The sequence below is a fragment of the Urocitellus parryii genome, chromosome 10 (genome assembly GCF_045843805.1).
Source record: "Urocitellus parryii isolate mUroPar1 chromosome 10, mUroPar1.hap1, whole genome shotgun sequence".
Taxonomy (NCBI): domain Eukaryota; kingdom Metazoa; phylum Chordata; class Mammalia; order Rodentia; family Sciuridae; genus Urocitellus; species Urocitellus parryii.
Window position 1 is genome coordinate 7,423,884 of NC_135540.1, and position 23,625 is coordinate 7,447,508.

A 23,625-nucleotide genomic window follows, 5' to 3' on the forward strand; every position below is an offset into this window, starting at 1 on the left:
TTCATTGAACACAGGAATAATATTAAGCTTGTGCACAAATGTGCTTTTGATTTCCAAACATATGGTAATTATCTACATTTTTTTCTGTTATTGATTTATAACTTACTAGCATTGTCATGAGAAACTGTGGTTTATGTTAATTCCGTCCTTCAAAAATTGTTAAGAATTATGTTTACAGCCCAGAATGAGATCATTTTTTTAAAAAAAATGTTTTGTAGAGACATAAAAAGGAAGCAGGTTCTAAAGTGTCCTTGTCAAAATCACAGTGACCTCTGTATTGAGTTGAATAGTGCCCTCTACATCTAGCCCAAATACATGTTGACCTAAAGCTTATTTGGAAATACAGAAAAAGCTTCTTTGGAGATACGATTAAGTTAAGGATCATTTTGGATTTAAGTGGGTTCTAAAACAATGACTAGGCTAGTGTCCTCACAAGAAGAGAAGACACACAAAGAGACACAGAAAATAAGCTCATGTGAAGAAAACTGGCAGAGACTGGTGCTGTGCTGCCATGAGCCAAGGAAGGCCAGGGGCCTCAGAGAGCTGGGCGAGGATGGAAAGTTTCCCCTTGGGAGCCCCCGGCTGGAGTGTCAAGGAAAGGCTGCAAGCTCCAGCCAGGTGCTCCTCAGGAAAAACCTTCCCGTGACTCGCTGCTGCTGCCTCGATTTCACATGTTTTTCAGAATTAGAAGGTGGTCTGGGAGCATACTTCTCTATTATTTTTCGTCACTGTGTTTGTAGTAGTTTGCCTGGGACGCTGCTATAACCTCCATGTTGCTAACCTCAGTGGTCAGTGCGTAGACCTCATCCCTCTATCACTGGCTTGATTTAGTTGATGGCCACTCCTTCCTCCTTCCCTTGGCTGTTAGGACATTGTACTTCCTACTTTTCCTCCTAACTCATTGTTTTTTCCTCAGCTTCTTTTGCTGATTCCTACTCTTTTCCCTTCTCAATTTTAAGTATTTTTAAGTCAGAGTTCTCTTTATCGTATTTATGCCCTAGATGATCCATTCTAGATTTATGGCTTTAAACACTATTCTTATGTTCATCATCAAAAATTCATATCTCCAGTCTGAAATGTTTACTTAACAACTCACTTGCTCACTGGATATATTCACTGGAATCTCCAACAGTCACTGAAGACTCACTCTTGCCCAAACAGCACCCCCACCTCACCAATTTGGCCCCTGCAGACTTCCCAGTCCATGGCATTATCATTTTTCCAGTTGCTCAAAAGAAAATCTTGGAGTCCTCTTTATCTGTCCCTGTTGCCTCCAGACAAATTATCAACGAAACTTCTTGAATCTTTAATACAAAACACTAAAAAACATAAAAACCAATCACATTTCCCACTAACCTCCCTCAGGGTCCTTCTGGTCAATAGGATCTTTTGCCTGGGTTACTGCAACAGCCTTCTCATTGCTCCTCTTGTTATCAATTTTACCTTTCTACAGTCTACTTTCAAAACGGCAGCCAGAGTGATATCTTACCAAAATTAGAAGATCTGTCAATCCTCCTACTAAAAACCACTCTTATTTTTCCACAGCAAAACCCAAAGTCCCTATAGTGGCCTACAGGGCTCCATATCATCTTGTGCCCTTTCTCCACAATCTGTGTGACTTCATCTTTTGTTATTTTCCTCCTTGCTCACTCTGTTCCAGGTATACCAGGAAAGACTGTACAAGTGGTCACAAATTTTACTTCTCCACATTCCCAACTTTTCAATATGACACTGAAAATCCTCCTATCGAGAGGGGGATCTACTTGCCCATCCTTTGAATTGGTTAGTCAGGTGACCTACTTTGCTATGTGGTATTAACAAACATAATTCAAAAGAGGGTGGAGAAGTATTTACATACTGTGATTTGCTCTCCTGCTTTTCTTGAGAACCTTGCCATGCCAAGAAAAGAAGGACTTTTCTCATGACCCCGGTGAAGTCTGCCAATTGCCAGACAGACTGACCATCACTATTGACTATCTGACCATCCTGCTAGAAGATAGCTGGAGACACACAGACAAATTCAGTAGATCTCGGCTGAGTAGGCTCAGACAAGAAAATCTGCTCTGATGGTCCCCAAAATAATATTCTAAATAAATCAATGTGTTGAGTCACAACAGTTTAAAATGGTTTGTTAATCAGCAACAGATAGCGGAGAGAGCTCACTTCCTTCCTGTTCTTCCTTGCTGTTCAATCCTGCCTTTGCAACGGCTTTGCCTTTACTTGGAACCCTGTCCCTATTTTATAAGTCTGGTTTATCAATATCGTCACATCTTTGTTCAAATCAATCACAACCTCTCAGTAAGGACTACTCCAAATCTTTAAAATGCCACCCCACCATTATCCTAGCACTCCAATAACCCCACCCTGATCTTTTATTTGTTTTCTGTATTCCTTTGGCCTTTTAGCTTATTTTACTTGAACACTGTATTTGTTCATTGTTTGCCTGCTCCTGCTAAAAGTAAGTTTCAAAAAGAGAAAGGTATTTATTATAAATTGATGTACCCAGGTATCAAGATCAAACCCTGCACATAGTCAATGCTTGCTAAATAATTATTGAGTAAATGAATGCATTCAATGTTCTAGAGATGCCTATTAGATCAATTTGTTGATCACATTCTATTCTTAATTGTTTTCTGTTTATTTTATTTATCAATGACATGGAGTTGAAATCTTTACAAGGATTAGGTCCACTGCCTTGTATTTGTCAGTTTTTGCTTTAACATTAGTACTTTTACTATACAGCCATTTTGAAAGGAAGTTTAAAAAAATTATAACAAAACATTCAACCAAGATGACCTTTATTTTAAATGTCCTAAGTAGGTTTCACTTTATAAATATTAGTAATCAAAATATTATTTAACAGTAGCATTAAAATAATAACCAAGACTAATTTTGGGTTGTTTATCATTTACTTAATATTCTAGTGCTGTACTAATCCTAAAATATTTATAGAATAGAACAGACAGCCTTCAAAAGTTATTCTAAGAATGATACAGAAATATCAGTGGATAGAAAATAAGAACTCAAGAAATAAATATAGCACATTCATTTAATATTATACTACATAACATTAAGAATGATAATATTATATCCAGCACTAAAAAAAGAATGATAATACTAATATGATCCTCATATATCAATAAGTGAAAAAGGCTATTCAACAGCGTTTATATTATCCTTTTACTAAAATATTCAAGTACACACACAAACCTAAACTTAAAAAGTTAACAAGTTATTTTAAATAATAAAATCATGAGATTTTTATTCCCTTTGTGTTATATCATAGTTGTATAACAGTGTATCTTGTTTTTGTCCCAGATTCTAGATCTCTGGTATTTCCTGAGCATCAGAATTATTTTTGTTATTTGTGCTGAACCTCTCGGACCATATCTATGTTCATGCTAATGGGATAACTTGTGGCAGGCCCCCAGAACCAGACTGGTTGTGGTGGCAAAACTGACCACAGGAACAGAGGGTTAGGGCTTTGAGGCCCAACCTCCCGATCTCCAGGGAGGGGAGTGGGGCTACAGAACTGATTCAATAATGCGATTAATGATCTAATCAGTGATATGCATGTAATAAACTTCAGTGAAAATTCTGAACACAGAGGCGTGGGTGAACTTCCTGTTTGGTGAACACACTGTCACATCATGGTGCTAGTAGGATGACACATCTTGCTTCCATGAGCATAGGACATGGAAGCTCTACATTGGGGACCTTCTCAAATCTTACCCTATAGGTGTCTTCTTTGGGTGGGCCCAGTTTATATCCTTTATAATTAAAATGTAATCATAAGTATAATGCTGTTCTAAGTCCTGTGAGTCATTCCAGAGAATTACTGAGTCAGAGCACATGAGGGAAATGTCCACATTTGCAGCCTGTTGGTTTGAAGTGAGATGACCTGGGAGGTCCCCAAACTGGTGGTATCTGAATGAGGGTAACCTTAATGGGGACTGTGCCCTAAATCTGTGGAATCTATACTAACTCTGGATAGTTAATGTGAGAATCACATTGTAATTTGACATAATCTACTATCTAGAGTATTTTATAATAATAGAGTTTATACTGGTTTCATAATTTTTTAAAAAATATTTTTTAGATATTGATAAACCTTTATTTATTTATTTATTTATATGCAGTGCTGAGAATCAAACCCTGTGCCTCACACATGCTAGGCAAGCACTCTGAGCCAAAACTGAGCCACAACTCCAATCCATGGTTTCATAATTTAAAAAACAATTTCCATCTTGAAAACAGTAAGATCTTGTAATTAAATAAACCATTGTTATTTTAAGCTACAAAAATCAGTAACAGCTAGAGAAATAAAGTGAATCATGTAAAAGCCACAAGTAAAATGTCTAAGGAAATAGAAAGTAAATATCTTATATTAAATTTGAAAGTTGACAAAGGCAATAAGATCAAAATATAAAAAGCTGTAAATAAAATTTTGAAAAAATTAAAGATTCTGCTTTTAGAAAACAATATCTTATTTTGTGGGGTAAAACACATGCTTGTATTTTGAAACGCATAATGAAATAGTTTATTTAACAAACCATAATTTATATTACATTATTAAAATATTAAAGATATTTTCAAATGAATATTCAAGAACAAATCTTACATGATTGTACTTCTGAATTTTAAGTATTAGGACTAGGAGAAATGAAAGTGAAATTATTTTTTTAATTATTTGGAGATTTGCCCGTGAAACCTATTAAATGCAATGATTATTAAACAAATGAATAGTAAATATACAAACAGTATTAAATTGTATAATTGGGGGGGGGATCCTGGGGATTGAACTCAGGGACCCCCAACCACTGAGCCACATCCCTAGCCCTATTTTGTATTTTATTTAGAGGCAGGATCTCACTGAGTTGGTTAGCACCTTGCTATTGCTGAGGTTGGCTTTAAACCCACGATCCTCCTGCCTCAGCCTTTCATGCCACTGGGATTACAGGCATATGCCATCGTACCTGGCTCTAAATTGTGCAATTTTAAAAAATCCCATACAGATGGTCCCTATTTATGATGGCTTGACATTATAAAGGTCTGAAACAGAGACATATTCATTAGAAACCGTACTTTGAATTTTGATCTTTTGGGGACTATTGACAGGTGTCTGGTACACTTACGAGGCTGGGTGGCAGCACAGAGCTATAGCCCCAAGTCAGCCAAGTAATCACGCAGATTAACAGTGGGCTCTCTATAATGTAGTGTGTTGCCAAGTTATGGTGTTGGTAGGCTGGTACGTTAAATGCATTACTGACGTACAGTATTTTCAACTTAAGGTGGTTTTATTGGGACACGACCCACCATAAGTCAAGGAGCATCTGTGCTGGCTGCCTTCTACTTTCCTTCCCTGCTCACTCCCCACTCCTCTACTGGTGGTGCTCCTTGGAACTACCTACTAGACAAACAGCAGATGTGGGAGCCGTACAGGAGTCCACAGAAAGACAGGAAGTAGTGTTTTGTGTGTAAAAATATTTTCTTAAAGGAACTAGTTTTCTTCTGTATCACACCCCTTCACGTGTATGCTATAATTATTTCCTGACTAACCATCTTGATTTTAGTCTCTTCCTGTCCCACATGATCAGATATATAAGAAGCTACTGACAGATACTTAATAAAAGGAAGAAAAAAAAAAAGAACCCATAAGCAAATTATGGTACCACGAGCTCCTGTAAAAAAAAAAAGTAATTACTAATAAAATAACAAAATTCAGTTTGGAAGATACCTGAGTTGTGCTCGGAGTTGCTCAGTTTCCACACTTTGTTCGGATAATGCTTTCAGATAGTGTTGGTTACTCTGTCACAGGAAAAGAAGACAGACAATCAGTATTAGAACATTTAAGAACTATTTTTAAAGATTAACCATAAGGCATATAAGTAGAAAAAAATGAAATGAGAGTCATGAGAATGATATTGTGTTTTGAGGGTGAACCACGTCCCTGGTAGTCTTTCCTCATCTTTACTTCAGTGGACACCTGTTTCGGTTCAGACAGCCTGATCTGCGTTTCTGTCTTCCTTGCTCTGGAAACCTGGTCCTCTTTTGCTCATCTACCTGTGAAGCCTACACATGTAGAACAGCGTTCCGCCCGACAGGACTAAAGGTGTTGGTGTATCAGTAACCCAAGTCCCCTTGGCCTGCTGTGGGAAACCTGAGCCTGTGTTGTTCCCTGGCTTTCAGATTTCATTAGTGGTATCAAGTTTCAGCCACAGAGCTAACTCGCTCAATTTCAAAAGTCCTTTATTAGCTTCCTTCTCTTCCCCACTCCCTTGCTGGTGTTATTTGGTATTATCTCCTAAATAAACAACATGATTTAGAACCCTTTCCTCAGGTTCACTTACTTACAGAGGAATTCAAAGTAAGATATGAGGCAACCCTCTACCTGGAGAAAAGCTTTTTTTAAGGGAAGTGACTTTTTATCTGTTTTGGTTTTACCGTGATGGTACAAATTCCTTTCCGGCAACACAGACACGCGTATATTTATGTTGGGCAGGAAGAAAATGAAATCAAGACTATACATAATTATATTATACATAATATAATGTAGACATTATATTACAGTTACCACTTGATGGACAGTCTTGATTTCAGTCTCTTCTTGCCCCAACAGATCATGTTTGCACCTCTCCTACTAAAGTCCCCAAGGCAGCTTTCATGTGCTTCTCTCATCCTCTATCCAATTTCATTGACTTCAGATTTTTAACCCAAGATTAGATTTCCCTTGCCTGAGATACTCACATTCTGCCTGAATTTAACCCTCAACGCCCTGACTGGTCCACTCACTCTCAGGTTAAATTGACTACTTATTTTCTGCATTTAGATAAAATTTAATTTGTAACTTCACAATGCAAGCCATATTATATTTACAAATTTACTTATTATATTTATACATACATACATACAAATTTACATATTATATTTATAAATTTACATATTATATTTACAAATTTACATATTCTTGGTTATTATATGAGCCTTTTTTGAGGACTGCTTCTCTCAGAACTCTCAGAGCCTGTTATATGAGTCAGTACATGGGAGGCATGTAGACCTTTGAGGAATGAATGAGGGAATACCTTACTGAGACAAAAAGCAAGCCTTCGGATTTAGTTGTTATATGGAAAAGATGATTATCACAGACCAGAATTTAGTATTAAGTTCACAAAGCACAATTGAAAAGATCAAAAAATCAGGAAAAAAAATATTGAGAGGTAGGTAGATTACACCATACAAGTAAAGTGAAAAACAAAAACCAAACAACTAGATGGAATATTGGGCCTGTGATATTGTGATTTATACTAAGAAACAGAGTTGGTAATCCCAATTTCTTGGCAAACTGCCCCTAAAACCCTTGGAACATCCAAATTAGTGGTCTTTTTATATGCTAACGAGAAGACTTGGCCACAGAGCCCAGGAAAGCCTCAGGATGGGGGCTGGTCATCAGGGGAACAAACCATGTGATTAGAGGGCTAGAATTTTCACCCCCCTCCACCTTCCACTTCAGACTCCAGGGAGTGGCAAGGGAGTTGAAGGCTGAGTTGATCATCAATGGTCAAGGACTTAAGCAATCACAAGTACCTAATGGAAGTCTCCATAGCAAACACACAGATGGGGTTTAGATGCTGGAAGGCTGCTGTCCCACTGAAGGTGTCTGGAGGATGGTGTGTGAGGAGGTTTATGCCTGTTCCTCCTATGCAAATCCTCCAAAGAAGCCTTATCTCTAGTAGAGACCCTGCAGGCCACACTATGATTGACTGTGGAGCGATGGAATGCTGCATGTCTACAGCCAATATGATTTTGTGCTGCTGAACCCCCTGTGTTCACCAGGAGTCCCAGCTACTAAGGAGGCAGAAGCAGGAGGAAAACTTGGGCCCAGGAGTTTGAGGCCAGCCTGAGCAATATTGCAAGATCCCACCAAAACAACAAAAGGAAATGTGAAACATTGAGAATTAAAGTAGAGAAATGTAATTTCTCATATATCCATGTATGCATTCATTTACCATTATACTAAAGGATTCATATGTGTGATTCTTTTTAAGCATAACTGACGACCTGAAAGACCTATGTACTCAAACCTACAAAACATTGATGAAGGAAATTTTAAAACCTCAAAGTTAGCAGAAGGAAGAAAATAACAACGATCAGAGCAAAGAAAACAAGATACAACAAATAAAAACATTCTGTGTTCAAGGGTTGAAAAACTTAATTTTTGAAAATGTCCATACTACCCAAAGCAAGTTACAGATCCAATGCAATCCTTATCAAAATCCCAATGGAATTTTTTTGCAGAAATAGAAATAAAATCCTAAAATTCATATGAAATCACAAAAGTCCATAAATAGCCAAATCAATCTTCAGAAACAATTATAGAACTGGAGGCAAAACATTTTCTAATTACAAAATATGTAACAGATCAAAACAGAGGACACTGGCATGAAGTCACACTAGTGGAACAGAACAGTGATCCCAGAAATGAACCCACAGATACGTGTCAATGGACCTTGACAAGAATGCCAAGAATACACAGATGGCACGGGGAGCCCTCAGTCAAGGGTGTGCGGAAAACCTAGAGGTCCACACGGAAAAGAATAAATGGGACCCTTATATTATATGCACAAATAAACTAAAAATAGATTAAAGACCTAAACCTAGGACATGTACCTGTAAAACTCCTGGAAGAAGACCCAGAGGAAAAGATTTGAGACAGTGATCTTAGCCGTGTACATGAATACGCCACCAAAAGCAAAAGGCAATTAGAACAAAAATGATCAAGTAAAAACTATAGCAAAATAAAAAGCTTCTGTATAGCAAAGGAAACTAAGTAGGTTGAAAGGCAACCCGTGGGCTGGGAAAAAATATCTGGGCAAATGGCACCTCAAACAAGAAGTAATCTCTAAAATACTATAGCAACTTTTATAATTCAATAGTAAAAAACAAACAACTTGATTTTAAAATGGGCTAAGTATTCTTTCTTCAGCCTATGTGTGTATCCTTAAATATAAAGTGAATTTCTTGTACATAGCATATAATTTTTTTTTTTAAATCCATTGGGTCACTTTTCACTGAGGAGTTTAACCTATTTACATTTAAAGTAGTTGTTGATAGGAAAGGATTTAATACTGCCATTTTGTTGGCTGTTTTCAGTTAATCTTACAGTTCTTTTGTCTTTTTTTTATTATTATCTTACTTTTTGACACTTTCTGTTAATATCCTGATTATTTTCTCTTTCTTATGAAACTACACAGGCCACCTGGCCCTGCTGAATACAACACGCTGTATTCAGCTGGGACTACTGGTTGTATGTGTGTGGGGGTTAGGGGTGAGGGGGTACCTCATATTAATGCATTTTAAACTGATAACTAATTTCAATTGCATATAAAAACCATTATATTTAGCTTATCTTTCCCACATTTGTTATTATTGTTACAATTCACATCTATTTGTATTATGTATCTTCTAACATATTTGTACTACTTTTGCCTTTTAACTTTTATATCAGAATTAAAAATGATTTACTCACCACCACTAGAGTAAAACAGTATTCTTTACATCCCTTTGCTAACACATTTCACACTTTCTTATGTTATTGTGTAGCTGTTTAACATCCTTTCTTTTCAACTTAAAGAATTCCCTTTGCCATTTCTTAATAAGATGGATCTAGTGGTGATAAACTCCTGATTTTTTTTGTTTCTCTTTCATTTTGAAGAAGAGTTTCGCAGAGTATAGAATTATTGTTTGGCAGTGATCTTCTTTCAGTACTCTGAAAATATCATCCCACTCCCTTCTGGTCTATTTGTTATTTTGTGGGTTCCCTTATATGGCTAAGTTGCTTTTCTCTTGCAGCTTTCAAAATATGCTGGCTTTCAAAATTTGACTATAATATGTCTGGATGTAAATTTCTTTGGATTTGTCTTATGTAGTGTCCTCTGGGTTTCTTGGACATAAATATTTGTTTCCTTATCATGACTTGGGATGTTTCCAGCCACTGTATCTTTGAATCACTTTCTGGTCCTTTTTTTTTCCTTGTTTTTGAACTTCCATAATGTATATATTGGTCTACTTAATGGTATTCCTTCAATTTTTCTTCACTTTTTGTTGTTGCTGTTGTTGCTGTTCTTGATTTCACTAATTTGTTTTTTTCAGTTCTCACATTCTTTCTTCCTCTTGACTTAGCCTTCTATGGAAACTTAAGTGAAGTTTTCAAGTTCAGTGTACTGTGTTCTTTAACTCTTTGATTTCTGTTTGGTATTTTTATATATTTTCTCTTTGTTGAAATTTCCATATTGCTCATGCATTGTTCTCTTGACTTTGGTGAACAAATTAATAAGAGTTACTTTTAATCCTCTATCAGGTAAACCACAACCTTTTTTCAGCAAGACTGATTTCTGGAGATTTATCTGTTCCTTTGTTTGAAACATCTTTGGCTGGTTATTTTTCTGACTCTATTTTGGTGTTTGTGTCTTAGAGAAAGCAGATAATCCTTGTAGTATTTACAGACTTGCCTTTTACAATAGAAGACCCCACCAATCAGTCAACCAGAGATTTGGGAGGCCTTTACCAATTCTTTTCCTCCCCAGGAAGATGGTGGGTGGCAGCTGTGATTTTGTTGTCCTTCTCTACGCTAAACTGGGAGTGTGCAGAGAGCTATGACCTATAAAATCCCAAGCCACCTTCTCCACTCTTCCTTGCTTGGCTAGACTGTGGTGGATTGAACAGAGCCTAACACTGGCAAGACAGACTAGTTCTCTGGAAAACCTTTGAGAAGCTGGGGAGTTAGACACACAGATCTCTTTCTTGCTTCAGGGGGAAGCTGAAAGCTGGTTTTCCATTCACTTGCTCTATAGTGAGCAAGGAATAGGATCACGGATACTTGTCAGTCCCAGTCAGTGCCTGCATTCTCCTGTGGGAAGCTAGACTGCTGGATCTGTTAGAGCTTCAAAGGTGGGAGGATGAAAGGCAGTCTGGAGCCCCTTCAGAAAAGTTGGGGCCCTTAATGTGCATACCAAACTCTTACTTCCTCTGGATGCTGGCAGGAGTTAGGGGGTCCTTTTTAGATAACATGGTGCTTCATTTGAAGCAGAGTCTCCAGTAAGAGTCCAAATCCCCCTCCTGTGGTCCAGGAGTTTGGTTTCACGTTTTCCTGGGATGCAAGAGCCTTTTAATTTCTGATTTCTCACAGAAGAAATTTGTCCATGAATAATTATTCAATCAGTGTTTGTGGGGAGAAAGAAGGGTCCAATTCTCCCTCCTCTGCCATGCTGCCCCAGTTTTATTCACTACACATGCATTAATTCATTATACATCTCTAGGAACCTACTCATTTTTAATGAGTTTATTCAGGTAATCAGAAAACAATTTTTAATGAAAATGGCTTGATATTTATTTATTTATTGGCAGTGCTGGGGATCAAACTCAGGGCCTCATACATAGTAGGCAAGTACTTCACCACTGAGCCACATCCCCAACCCCTAAACTGCTTGATTTTTTAGAGGAAATTTTCTTCAAATTTGATCTTGACTCAAACTGGCTCCTCTGACTATGGTCTGAGTGCTCTCTGGGATATGCACGATCTTCACGGGCACTTAAGGCTGCTCCTTTTATACTTAGTAGTCTTGTTTGACATTTATATATATATATATATATATATATATATATATATATATATATATATATATATATATATATACTCATTTGAAAATTTCCCAACCATTTTCCTTTATTTTAACCAGCTACAAAAGTTTTTCTTTCCTTTTTTTCTTATTTTTCTGGTTTTAGTCCTGAAGATTGGACCCATGGAATTGCACATGCTAAGCAGATTCTTTACCACTGAGGTTACAACCAGCCTCTACTTTGGTTTTTATAACACTTTCCTTTATCCTCTTGCCACTCCTTTATCACTTTATTTACTCAGAGCTTTGGCCTGACACCATGAATTCTTCTGCCTTAGATTTTAGGTATTCCTTATCTGTAATCAAACACCCATTCTCCATAGCTTTCTTTCATCAAAATCATTTTGAGCTATTTCTAATAAAGTAAGGTCTATATGGTATACAAGGTACCAAAGGATTATATAATTCCCATGGGTCTAGGAGATACACTAAAAGAAATTACAAATAATTGTGATTAGGTTAGAGTATTAATTTCCTACAGAAATATATTTTTAAAAATACTCTTTTTAGTTTCAAGAATCACTAATCATTTTGTTTAGAGTACATCATGAGCATTTTAAAACTCTAGACATATATTGTTAAAAGTTCTAAGTGACTAGAATTCTAATGTTAGTATAAGTAGAACAGGGAGATGTTTGTTGAATAAATTTTATATGTTTAAAGGAGAAAAATTTTAAAGTAGAATAAAACTGGATAACTTACTTTTGATGATGCAACTCTACTCTTAAACAAGGACATTTTTATTGAATACTAACAAGAATCAGCAAAGTAAATAAGCAAGAGTGAATAAAGGAAGGAGCGAGATTACCTGGCATGTCATCATTCTATTACTCAACAATAGAGACAAGTAAAATTCTGAGAAGAAAAGAAAACAAAAGGCAAGTAGGACAACAAAAAGGTAAAGAATGCAACTAGAAGAACTAATTATATTTGTTGTAGGAGACTGCAGGGAAATTTAGGTATATCCAAGTTAGTACTGATAATTAATTGACACATGGTTCTTGGTTTCCTATTTTTTTGAAGAAAATGAGCAATTCATTCATTCAACAAAGAAGTGTACTCTCCTTGTCATATACCTGGTGTTAGATGCACTACTATGCATAAAGTATATAGTCTACTCATGAGAGTTCAGGTCTACATTACTGATCTTAGGAGATCTTACCAAGGACACTAAGAGGGTCTTCAGATTAGGAATATTTCAGATACTGTGAACTATGTCATATGATTGAAAGTATAAGAGAAAGATAAAAAAATACTGTCTACCTATTTTAATGTCATGAATGTTTTGTGGTTTTTTATTTAAATCAGCATAAATAAATATATTTACAGTGACAACTTCTAGTTTATATCAACAAGTACAGTAAAATGGATCTTTCACTTACCATTTCTGCACTCTCTTTACCAACATTGAGTTGCGTAGTTAGCTGTTGAAATCTGGTCAGCTGATCCTAGTGGGAAGGTAGGAGGAGAATATGAATAACATTTTCTTTGCAACCCATATTTGAAATAAAACTAAAATTAAATCTAAAGTCATTATGCATAAATTTAGTGTTTCTTCTATTATTGTGTGAATATTCAAAGAAATAAAAAATTTTAAATGACTAAATAATAAGGAAACAATGTTGATACTAATGTAGCTATTTATGTTTCATGTAAAAATCATTATTTCTAGAAATCAATCCATTAGTAAATACTATTTTAAAACTTAAAGACATAAATTCCAAATGCTAGAGAAACCCTGTCAAGTATTGGAAAACCACATTCAAAACTATTTAAAAAATCTACAAAAGAAACTACAGCAGAGGAATTACTGCCCAATGCTTTTTAAAAAATTCTCATGTTCTACAAGTATAAAGTTGTTTGATAAGCTGTTATGATCCTATTAAACACTATTTGTGTAGGTAACACAAAGTTGGGAGAGGCTGTTAATAAGTGGGAAGACAGAACCAAATCAATAGGCAAGCAGGGAAATAAAGATTAAGTGTTATTTAAAAAGTCACATATTAAAAAAAAATCTTAGTGCATAGGTATAGTATAAGAATGATCTTATTCAGGTGAAAAACCAAAAAAAACAAAAACCTCATGGGTTTCCCTGACCTAAATGAGGCAACAATCCTCAAGAATTTACTTTTATTAAAAAATGGTTTGTAGCCAGGCACAGTGGCACACTTCTGTAATCTCAGCAGCTCAGGAGGCTGAGGCAGGAGGATCATGAGTTCTAAGCCAGCCTCAGGAACAGCAAGGTGCTAAGTAACTCAGGGAGACCCTGTCTCTAAATAAAATACAACATAGTCTGGGGAGTGGTACCAAAAAAAAAAAAAAAAAAGGTTTCTAGGCCTGAAAGGTAAAAGTTATGGCTCAAGTTACATGTGGGTTATTTAAAACCAGGGCATATATAGAAAAAGTCATTTTTTTAAACTGTAAAGCATCATGTGAGCATTGTTATATGACTTCTTCAGGTAGGAATTAACTATAATTATTATTATTGAAATATTCATAAATTAAAATTAAGAAAGTCTATAATGGGAGTTTAAAAAAGTATGAGAACCAACCTAAATAACTGCTTCTCAAGATACACAGAAAAGAGGTTAGAATTAGAATTTGTCCATAGTGTTCAATGTACTTGGCAGTCAAAAAACCAACAAAGGATTAAAGAAGGCAGATTTTCCAGTGGAATGGTCTCCTGAGGCAGCAAGTTCTTGTGATAGAGGTAAAGCAAAATCTAGCTGTACACTTTGAAAGAATGTAAAATGACTTTGCTTCTGGTAGGAAAAGTTAAAAGTTAAAACAGTTATCTTAATAACTATTAAGATCGCTTTGTATTATATGATATTGATTAATTTATGGTAGATAAACTTGACATCTACTTTTAATAGGCCACATTTAATGATATGAACATTTTTATTTTACATAGCACTGTCACCATAACCTAAGGTTCTATTTTGTTTCAAAATAGGTAGGAAATCAAGCAAAGAAAGCTTCAGAGCTCTATTTATATAAAATAATCTAATAGCTGCTTCTTAGAACTAAATACAGCTTTTATTGCTAATCCCATTATAAAAGCAAATGTGCACTGGGGCAGTGCTTTAATTATCTTACCTGTTTAAGGGATTTCTGAGCAGCAGAGATCCATTTATTGTTAACATAAAATCACAGTAAAGAAAACTTTGGTACTCCTCTCTAATGCAGTTTCTTCAGAATGCAATTTCTTATAGACACACAAGGAAATCATGAAATCTAAGACTACCTTTTGCTTTTGGCTTTCAAATACTTGAATCTGGGCCTTGGTCATGTGCTCCTGGTAAATTTTCTGCAGTCTGTCCAACTCCTGGGCAACAGTCTGCCAGAGTTCTATAGCCTGAATTTTTTCCTATGGGGAAGAATTCATTAAATTATTAGCAGACTATTTACTGTATAGTGCAAATAGATTATGTCACAAATGAGTTCTTATCAAGTTAGAGACTGAAAATAGAACTTGCATGAAGAGGTAAAGTCACGCATGGCTTAATGACAGGGATAGGTTCTGAGAAATTCAATTTTGCCATTGGTGAACATCGTATATTCACACAAATGGCTACTTGGTGAGGAGGTGATGAAATCTTGTGGGACCATTATTGGACATGCAGTCCATCATAGACTGAATGTCATTCTGTAGTACATGACTATATCACAATTGTATTATATACATATTTTCCTTTATAGTACAAGGGATCAAACCCAGGCCCTCTCACAAAGTAGCAAGTACTCTACCTCTCAGCAACATCTCCAATCCAAGTTATAATTTTTGATGTTTTAAAATTGTATTAACAATAATTTAGAGAATAACCCCAAAGATGAAAATTTTCTTTCTCTGAAATTATCTTTATACTCACATTTCACAGCCTTATCAGAGAGAAAGACTAAAACTATTCTACAGGAGGCTTACTTAAACACATGAGTTTGAGACCAGCTTGGGCAACACAGCAAGACCCCTCTTAAAACAACAACAACAACAACAACAACAAAACAATAATAATGAGAAGAAAATAAAGAAAAAGAAGGAAAAAAGTTAACAAAGAAAAAAATTAACTTATAAAAAGAAAACTGTTAGTTGTTCCACAGAAAGAATAAACCTTAGAAATTCTAAAGTAGGTTTTAATTTGTAATACAATTGATATTGATAGATATATAAAACACAAAACAAAAACAAAAGGGTCTTTAAGGTTCTAAATAATTTTTAAGTGTTCTGAAGAAGGATCCTGAAACCTAAAAGGTTGAGGAATGCTACTCTATTAGGTAGAGGCCATTACTGACTACATAGAAGTAGAAACCAAGGTTCAGGTAACTTGCCTAAGGTCCCTCAGCAAGTTGTTGACTGAGTCTGGAAGAAATCTTCATCGCTTTGTCCATAAGTCCAACCTTTCAAATACCAGGTCAGAGCAAATCCACCCTCTTAGCTTCAGTAAGAAGGTTAAAGGGAACAGTATGCATTTTTAAAAAGAACACAGTGAGTAAATATAGGTTTCTGAGTTTCTACGAAACAATTAGTGAAGTATAACGTGCATTCAGAAAACTCGGAAATCATGAACTTTCATAGTGAACATAGTCATAGAATCAGCATTCAGTTTGAGAGAGTGAGCATTATTACCATAACTGAAAGTCAGGAATCCCACCAAAAAACCGTGGTCCTGTCTTCTAATGCCATAGATTGGTTTTGCCTAAATACTACCATAGTTTTAAAAAGTGTAGACCTACACAGAATCTGAAGCCCGAAGACTTGGGTTGAAATCTTTAAATTAACTGCAGTTCACCTATGATATCTTAAAAATTTCGGCTGAATAATCCCAGATAATTCTCTTCATTTCCGTAAAACTTAGTTTTCATTTCATTTTCTTAATGACTCAAGTCATAGAAATGTCTCATACTTCAAAAGGTTCTATTTTTTCCCCAATCTGCCTGATGACAAGCATCACTTGCATTAGTAGTTACAAAACCCATACTCTCCTAGAATTAGTGGGTTCTCAAAAGACTAACATGGAGGCAGGCTGGAGATGTGGCTCGGTGGTAGAGTGCTCACCTAGCATGCAAGAGGCACTGGGTTCGATCCTCAGCACCACATAAGTGTAAAAAAATAAAGATATCGTGTCCACCTAAAATTTAAGAATAAATATTTTTTTTTTAAAAAAGACTACATCACCAGCCTCATCTCAGAACTGTTAGAAATGCAAACTATTGACATCTCAGATATCGTGGGTCACAAACTTGAGTGTGGCTAGGAGAGTAGTAATCTGTTTCAACAACCTCTCAGATGATCATGGTGGACACTAAACTAAATCTTGAGTACCACATTATATACTAATATGTTATTTTTTAAGAGGGTGTGGTGGCACATGCCTGTAATCCCAGTAGCTCAGGAGGGTGAGGCAGGAGGATTGCAAGTTCAAAACCAGCCTCAGCAACTCAATGAGACTCTCTCTCAAAATAAAATACAACAAAGGACTGGTAATATGACTCAGTGGTTAAGTGCCCTTGGGTTCAATCCCTGGTACAAAACAAAAACAAAACAAAACCCTAAAACTAATATATTATTTCTTAAAATAGTATGAATTTATCATTTGGACCAACCACAATTTAACAAATTTCACATCTTAGATTTTTAAACTATTTCCAAATTTTCACTGTTAGAAATATTATATAAACACATTTATTCATATGTTTTCACATGTAACTCTTAGGGAGAGTTCCTAGAATCTACTTGATATCATTATTTAATTAATTACTTGGTCAAAGGATACAAACATTTCTAAAGTTCTTAGTGTCAAGTTGCCTTCCACAAAGATTTTTTAAAATCACACTACTGTAACAAAACAACATATTCGAAACTAAAAATATTAAGTAAGTTACTTAATACTGTATTTTTGCTATCAGCTTCTAAGGCAATATATTTGCTCTACACTATATCTTTTGCACATAATTTTAATTCTTACTTGTCTATCTTGCTGCTCAGTAATAATAAAAATACAGTAAATCAATTAACTACTTATATGCTCAGCATTATAAAGTGCTTTATGGGGATTTTTAAAAACCTAATTGCCATAAGAACCCCATAAGATAAAAATTATTATAATCTCCATATATAAATGAGGAAGGTGAGACACTCACAGTGTCTGAAAGTAAAATGGAACCAATGTGACTAGAATCAACACCCACCATCTTGCCATACTTAGCTTCTAAGTCTGTGTGCACCCAGAACAGGAACCAGCACTCCCTACTGCACTGCCAGAACATGGGTCAGCAGGTCTGTCTGCCATGGGACAGGGAGCTATAAATATGCATGGAATGAATGAAGATGTTTAGACTGGCAGTCCACCATGGCGTGCTTGTTACAGTCCTCCCTTGGTATCCACAGGGTGCCTGCTGCAGGGCCTCCCCCCACTGCTGCCTCCCCAGATACCAAAACCTGTGTATTACAGTCCCTTATGTAAAATGTCTTAGTAATTGTATATAATCTAAGTGTATCACCTTGTATACTTTAAATTATCTTTTGTATATAACCTAAGTGTATATATAATTGTATATAACTTAAGTGTATCACCTTGTATACTTTAAATTATCTGCAGTTCACCTAATACAATATAAATGCTACATACTTTGATGACATATTGTTTAGGCAATAAATAACACAAAAGTCTGTATATGTTCAGTACAGAAAAAAAATTTTCCAAGCTATTTTTGGGGGGGGGCAGGGGGAGGAGTATCAAGGATTGAACTTGGCAGCACTCGACCACTGAGTCACATCCCCAGCCCTATTTTGTATTTTATTTAGAGACAGGGTCTCACTCAGTTGCTTAACGCCTCAGCAGTGCTGAGGCTGGCTTAGAACTCTCAGGATCCTCCTGTCTCAGCCTCCCCCAAGCTGCTGGGATTAAAGGTGTGCACCACTGCACCCAGCTTTTCCAGCTATTTTTGATCCATAGTTGCTTCACTGATATATAATACAAAGATACAAAGGGCTGGTTGTACTTTGATGAAGCATAATGTTACTAAGAATTCTTTTTTTCTCCCAATATTTGACTTTAAATTATATTTAATTTTTATCTGATTAGTTTGGGTTCATGGAATTTTGATACATGACACAAGTTCTTTCAATTAGTAATGGATAAAAATGCAATTGTTTGTGTTTTATAAGACTTTCATAAATAAATGCAAAAATAGGTCCTCTATAAGTAATAAGCATAAGTGACATTTTGACAATTCTGTTTAATGGGTTTCTTAATACTTCTGAAGTAGTAAGAAGTGCACATTGTGCCACAGCTTTTGAAGGATAGATTTAATATTTGGTAAGAAGTCATTTAAGTATAAGCTAATTTCCACTTACTTCGTAAAAACGACTGTAAATCCCTCCTAGTCTGGAACAAAGACTATGCTTTCCTCATCATTTTTTTCCTAATTGATTTTTAAACTCCCCCAATTTACCTTTTTTTTAAAAAAATTCAATCTTAAATACATGTTTCTTTTCAAGACAAATATAGCCTTTCTGACTTAACTAAAATATCACTTTCATAAGCAAAGAATTTCAAAACCAAACTCCCAAAGAATGTGACTTTTCACTGATAATTATAAAGTCAAATTGTGATCTATGATTCTAACCCCATTTGTAAGTGAGGAAACTGAGGTCCAAAGAAGTTTTTCTATAATTTACACAGCTAGAAAATAGCAGAATAGCAATTGAAAGATATGAGACACTTAGAATATGAAGTTGTAAAATAAATTCTCCTATGTATAAACTGACAAAAGTTTATACTGTTGAAAAACAGGATATGTAGAACACAGCTACAGCTTCCCATAGATTTTAATCACTATGAGGGAAGAAAAAAAGAGAAAAAGTATAATTTTAGGAAAACTATGACTTTAGAAAAATGTAATAGTATAATCTTTGAAAATTGAATAAAAGAATAACAGAAGAAAACACAGAAAAATGAAAAATGTAAACTTATGGAGGTGGGATAAAATTATTTTCTCTTTTTTATTTATTTTATTTTATTTTATTTTTTTTTTTGTGTGTGTGTGTGTGGTACTAAGCACTAAATCCAAGGACACTCTGCCACTGATCTACACCCTGATCTACACTCTCTACCTTCTTTTTTTTTTTTTTTTTAATTTTGAGACATGGTTTTGCTAAATTGTAGAGGCTGGCCTTGAACTTTTAATCCTCCTGCTTCAGTCTCCCAATTCATTGAGATTGCAGGTATGTAATACTATACCCAGCTAATGTGGTTTTCTTTTAAAAATTTCCTTTCACATTAAAATATTCTTATAGGACAAAAAAATTAATCATATCAAAAGCTTTATGATTCAGTTAAAAAGGATACTGGGGGGGATTGGGGTTGTGGCTCAGTGGTAGAGCGCTTGTCTGGCATGTGTGAGGCCCTGGGTTCGATTCTCAGCACCACATATAAATAAACAAATAAACTAAAAAAATCCATTGGCAACTAAAAAATATATATATATTTTAAAAAAGTATACTGGGCAAATACCAAATGGTATTTATACAAGTTTTTTTTTTAAAGCAATTCTGACAAATTAAAGAAAATCATTAAGTGCCAATAATTTTGTTACTTTCTATCATTCATAAATAATATAAAGCACAAACTTTTAAAAATCTCTGTAAAATCAGTCTAAAGCTTTAAAAGATACCATCACTTACTTGATTGGCTAGTTGCAGTTGTTCTTGAAGGTTCTTGACTGTTTCTTCATCTGTATATATGTCACTTTCTATCTCTGAGCCAAAGGGAAGGGCCTCCAATTGCTTTTCAACAGCTTCTTTTAATTCACTGTGCAACCTTTGGGAAAAACAATTAGCGTAGCAATAATTTCAACTTATTTTAATGCAGTAATTACTGTTTGGGGATCAATTAAATAAACACGTGGCTCCAAAATAATTCTTTGTACAATTTTTAAGTAGACTTCAAATAAAAAATTTAAAGTGCTTAATCACCATTAAATGCTGTGTTTTGTGAATAAAAAGATGAACAATTTCAAATGCATTAAATTGTAATAATTAACTGAAGCAGAGCTCAATTTGTCCTTGATTTTATTTTTTCAAGAAAAAAAAGGCAAAATTCAGATGTTACACCTTAGTAAATGATAAAAACAAGCCATTTTAGAAAGTAATTTCAAGTGTTAGTATCATGTAGTCAGATATATGGCACCTTATATCTTGCAGAATTATTTGTTACTTTCTTCAATGTATTTTGCAAAACTCATTTGAATTAACTAGTTCAGTTAAAAAGCAGAGCAGTGGGGCTGGGATTGTGGCTCAGCGGTAGAATGCCCGCCTTGCACGGGCAGGACCAGGGTTCGATTCTCAGGATCACATAAAAAAAATGAAGGCAGCCTTTAATCTTAATATTAAATTACAGATATTTCAAGCTTTAAAACAATTACCAAAAAAAAAAAAAAAGGATACGAAAGTACAACTTGAGACTTTAATTTTATGTAAAAGTACAACTTGAGAGACTTTTATATATATAGTTTTATATAATTTTTAATCATATAAAACTAAAAGGAATCAAATTTTATAATATTAAAAAATTTTGAAAATACATATTTAATATAATTGCTACCATAAAATATTATTTATAGTAAATATATCTCAAGGTGAAAATGCAAGTCACATCCCATCCACTTAAAACTTTAAGTATCTCATACTACAAATCTCCTCTGAAACTAGAAAAAACAAAGTTCTCAAATATAATAAAATGAAGGAAATAATTACTTTAAAAATAATGAAAATTACTCTCTAAGGAAGGACAAGACTTGCTAATTATTTTATAATTAAAAAGTACTTAGAAGAATCAATAACAGGAATGTTTTTATTTTAAGATATCTAACAGTATTTTTAAAAGATTTGTCATATAGATATAAAGTTATGTTTAATAGAGAAAAATGAAGAGAAATATGGTAAGATTTCAGGAAAGACATGCTCAATTCCAGAGGAAAAACAATAATGCTGTATTTTCTAGCAGAATGTATTTTCTAGCAAAATTTTTACTGTTAAAAATAAACAAATAGATTTTTGTCATGCCGCTGATATAGTCTGCTTTGAAACTATTATTAAAATATTTACATTCTATTATGAAAGCTTTTCTACAAACATTTTAATGACATATATTTCTTCATCAAAAATTTACTACATCATAATCTATCAATTCTCCCAATGATTTTAAATCAATAGCAATGAAATGGACAAAATAATAAAACAAAGATCTAATTATGTATCATTACATGTGTTTTTACTTCTCTCAACTATAAATGGTGCCATGTATGGTCTTTGTAAGTTTTAATAAAATTTTACCGTTTATTTGAGTAGATTTTCTGATAGTAAATGGTAAAATATACTCTTATCTACATATAGTTTATGCATCCATGACATACTTTTAAAAAACATTTCTAGGCTACATAGTTTGTTAATCTGCCAACTTTTTCAAATTGTTGGAAATCTACTCCATTTTTTTAAAAAAGTCTCTAAGTGGACCCACAGAGTTTGAACCCATGTTGTTTAAGGGTTAAATACTCATGAATTTTAGCTCTTTTCACTATTTTCCCTGCATCTCTTACCTTACTCTCATATTCTCTCCACTTGTCTCTCTGATCTTGTAGCATTCCACTAATTCTCTCTTCAATTACATCTCATCTCTAGTAATGTATGTTTTTTCAGTTTAGAATTTGTATTTGGTCCTTTTTTTAAAAAAGGTTTTAGTTCTCATATCAAAGTTCTCAATTTTGTATCTCATTTCATTGAAACTATTAAGCATATTTTGGAGACCAGCCTGTGGATCTGTTTCTATTTCCCATTATTTATGATTTAGAACCTTGTTTTACCATGCTAACTCTAATCTTCCAGTCACTTGTTCTTTTTATGCCACATATAAGCTATAATATTACATATAAAAAAGTTCAGTGATATTTTGTGGCCTAACAATGATGTCATCTTCCTTTAAAATGATCTTCTTTCTTCTTCTAGAATCCTGATCATTTTATGCCAATATCAAAGAGTCAAGACACTACAGAGCCACGTTTTTACATCAGTCCATTTGGAGTCACTCCTATTCCTAGGCTATCCCAATCCAACACCCAGAGGCTGTGAGACACTTATTACAATTCCATAGACAGTGAAAGTCAATATTCACCTTTCTCTACCACGCGGCCTGCGCAGTGGTTTCATTAATGAGGTTCTAGGCATAAAGTTAGTTAGACGAGATCGAAATAAAAACACAAGACTCAATTACCTTAATTCTATTGCTAGGTCCGAGACGGCTCCCCTCTCTGGTTCGCTCCTCTAGCCGCTCAGCAGGGCAGCAAGGATTACTCAGGGCTAGCAGGAGAGAGAGAGCGAGCACGCCGGGGTGTAGCCTTTTATTAGGGAACCAGAGATTCAGGGGAGAATTCCATCCAATGAAGGTTGAGGGGGGGCTGCACTCCAAGGTCAGGGTCAGCGATTGGGTCCCCGGGGTCAGTGGTCAGGCACACCCCCACACGGATGGGCTCTCTCATCAGGAGAGGGCCAGGAAAAACTTCGACTTATGCCAAAGTGCCTCAGACCCTCAACGGGAGGCACCCGATCACGTGTGAGAATGGCTCCCCACACCTTTCTAGCCATGTAAATTTGTCTCAAGTTCATCTTAGTTTTTAAACCTCTTTCCACCTCTTTAGGGACAGTATACCACCAGGGGAAAAAAGTCCCAAATGCAGGCTTACATTTCTGCATTTCTTTCTTTTCCTGTTCTTACTTCTATAATACCTCACTAATTCTCATTCCTTTAAACAGATTTGATTTTTATTATTTTTTTTCCAGATTTATAGTTTTTCTCGTAAGAAGACTAATTACCTATTCTGCCTTTAATGGAAACAATACTATCTATTTTCAATTTATTAAAAATGACAAATTGTTATGAGAACTATTTTGGCT

General features: G+C 35.0%; 1 protein-coding gene across 1 annotated transcript in view; it reads right to left on the reverse strand.

Moving 5' to 3' along the window:
- Window positions 1–23,625, reverse strand: part of Sclt1 (sodium channel and clathrin linker 1) — a 174,413-nt gene that overhangs the window by 104,069 nt on the left and 46,719 nt on the right. The window contains exons 6-9 of the mRNA XM_077803416.1: window positions 20,362–20,497; window positions 14,923–15,045; window positions 13,058–13,123; window positions 5,738–5,808 (exon numbers count right to left, since the gene is read on the reverse strand). Coding sequence (XP_077659542.1) covers window positions 5,738–5,808; window positions 13,058–13,123; window positions 14,923–15,045; window positions 20,362–20,497 — 396 coding nt within the window. The remainder of the gene's footprint in view (window positions 1–5,737; window positions 5,809–13,057; window positions 13,124–14,922; window positions 15,046–20,361; window positions 20,498–23,625) is intronic.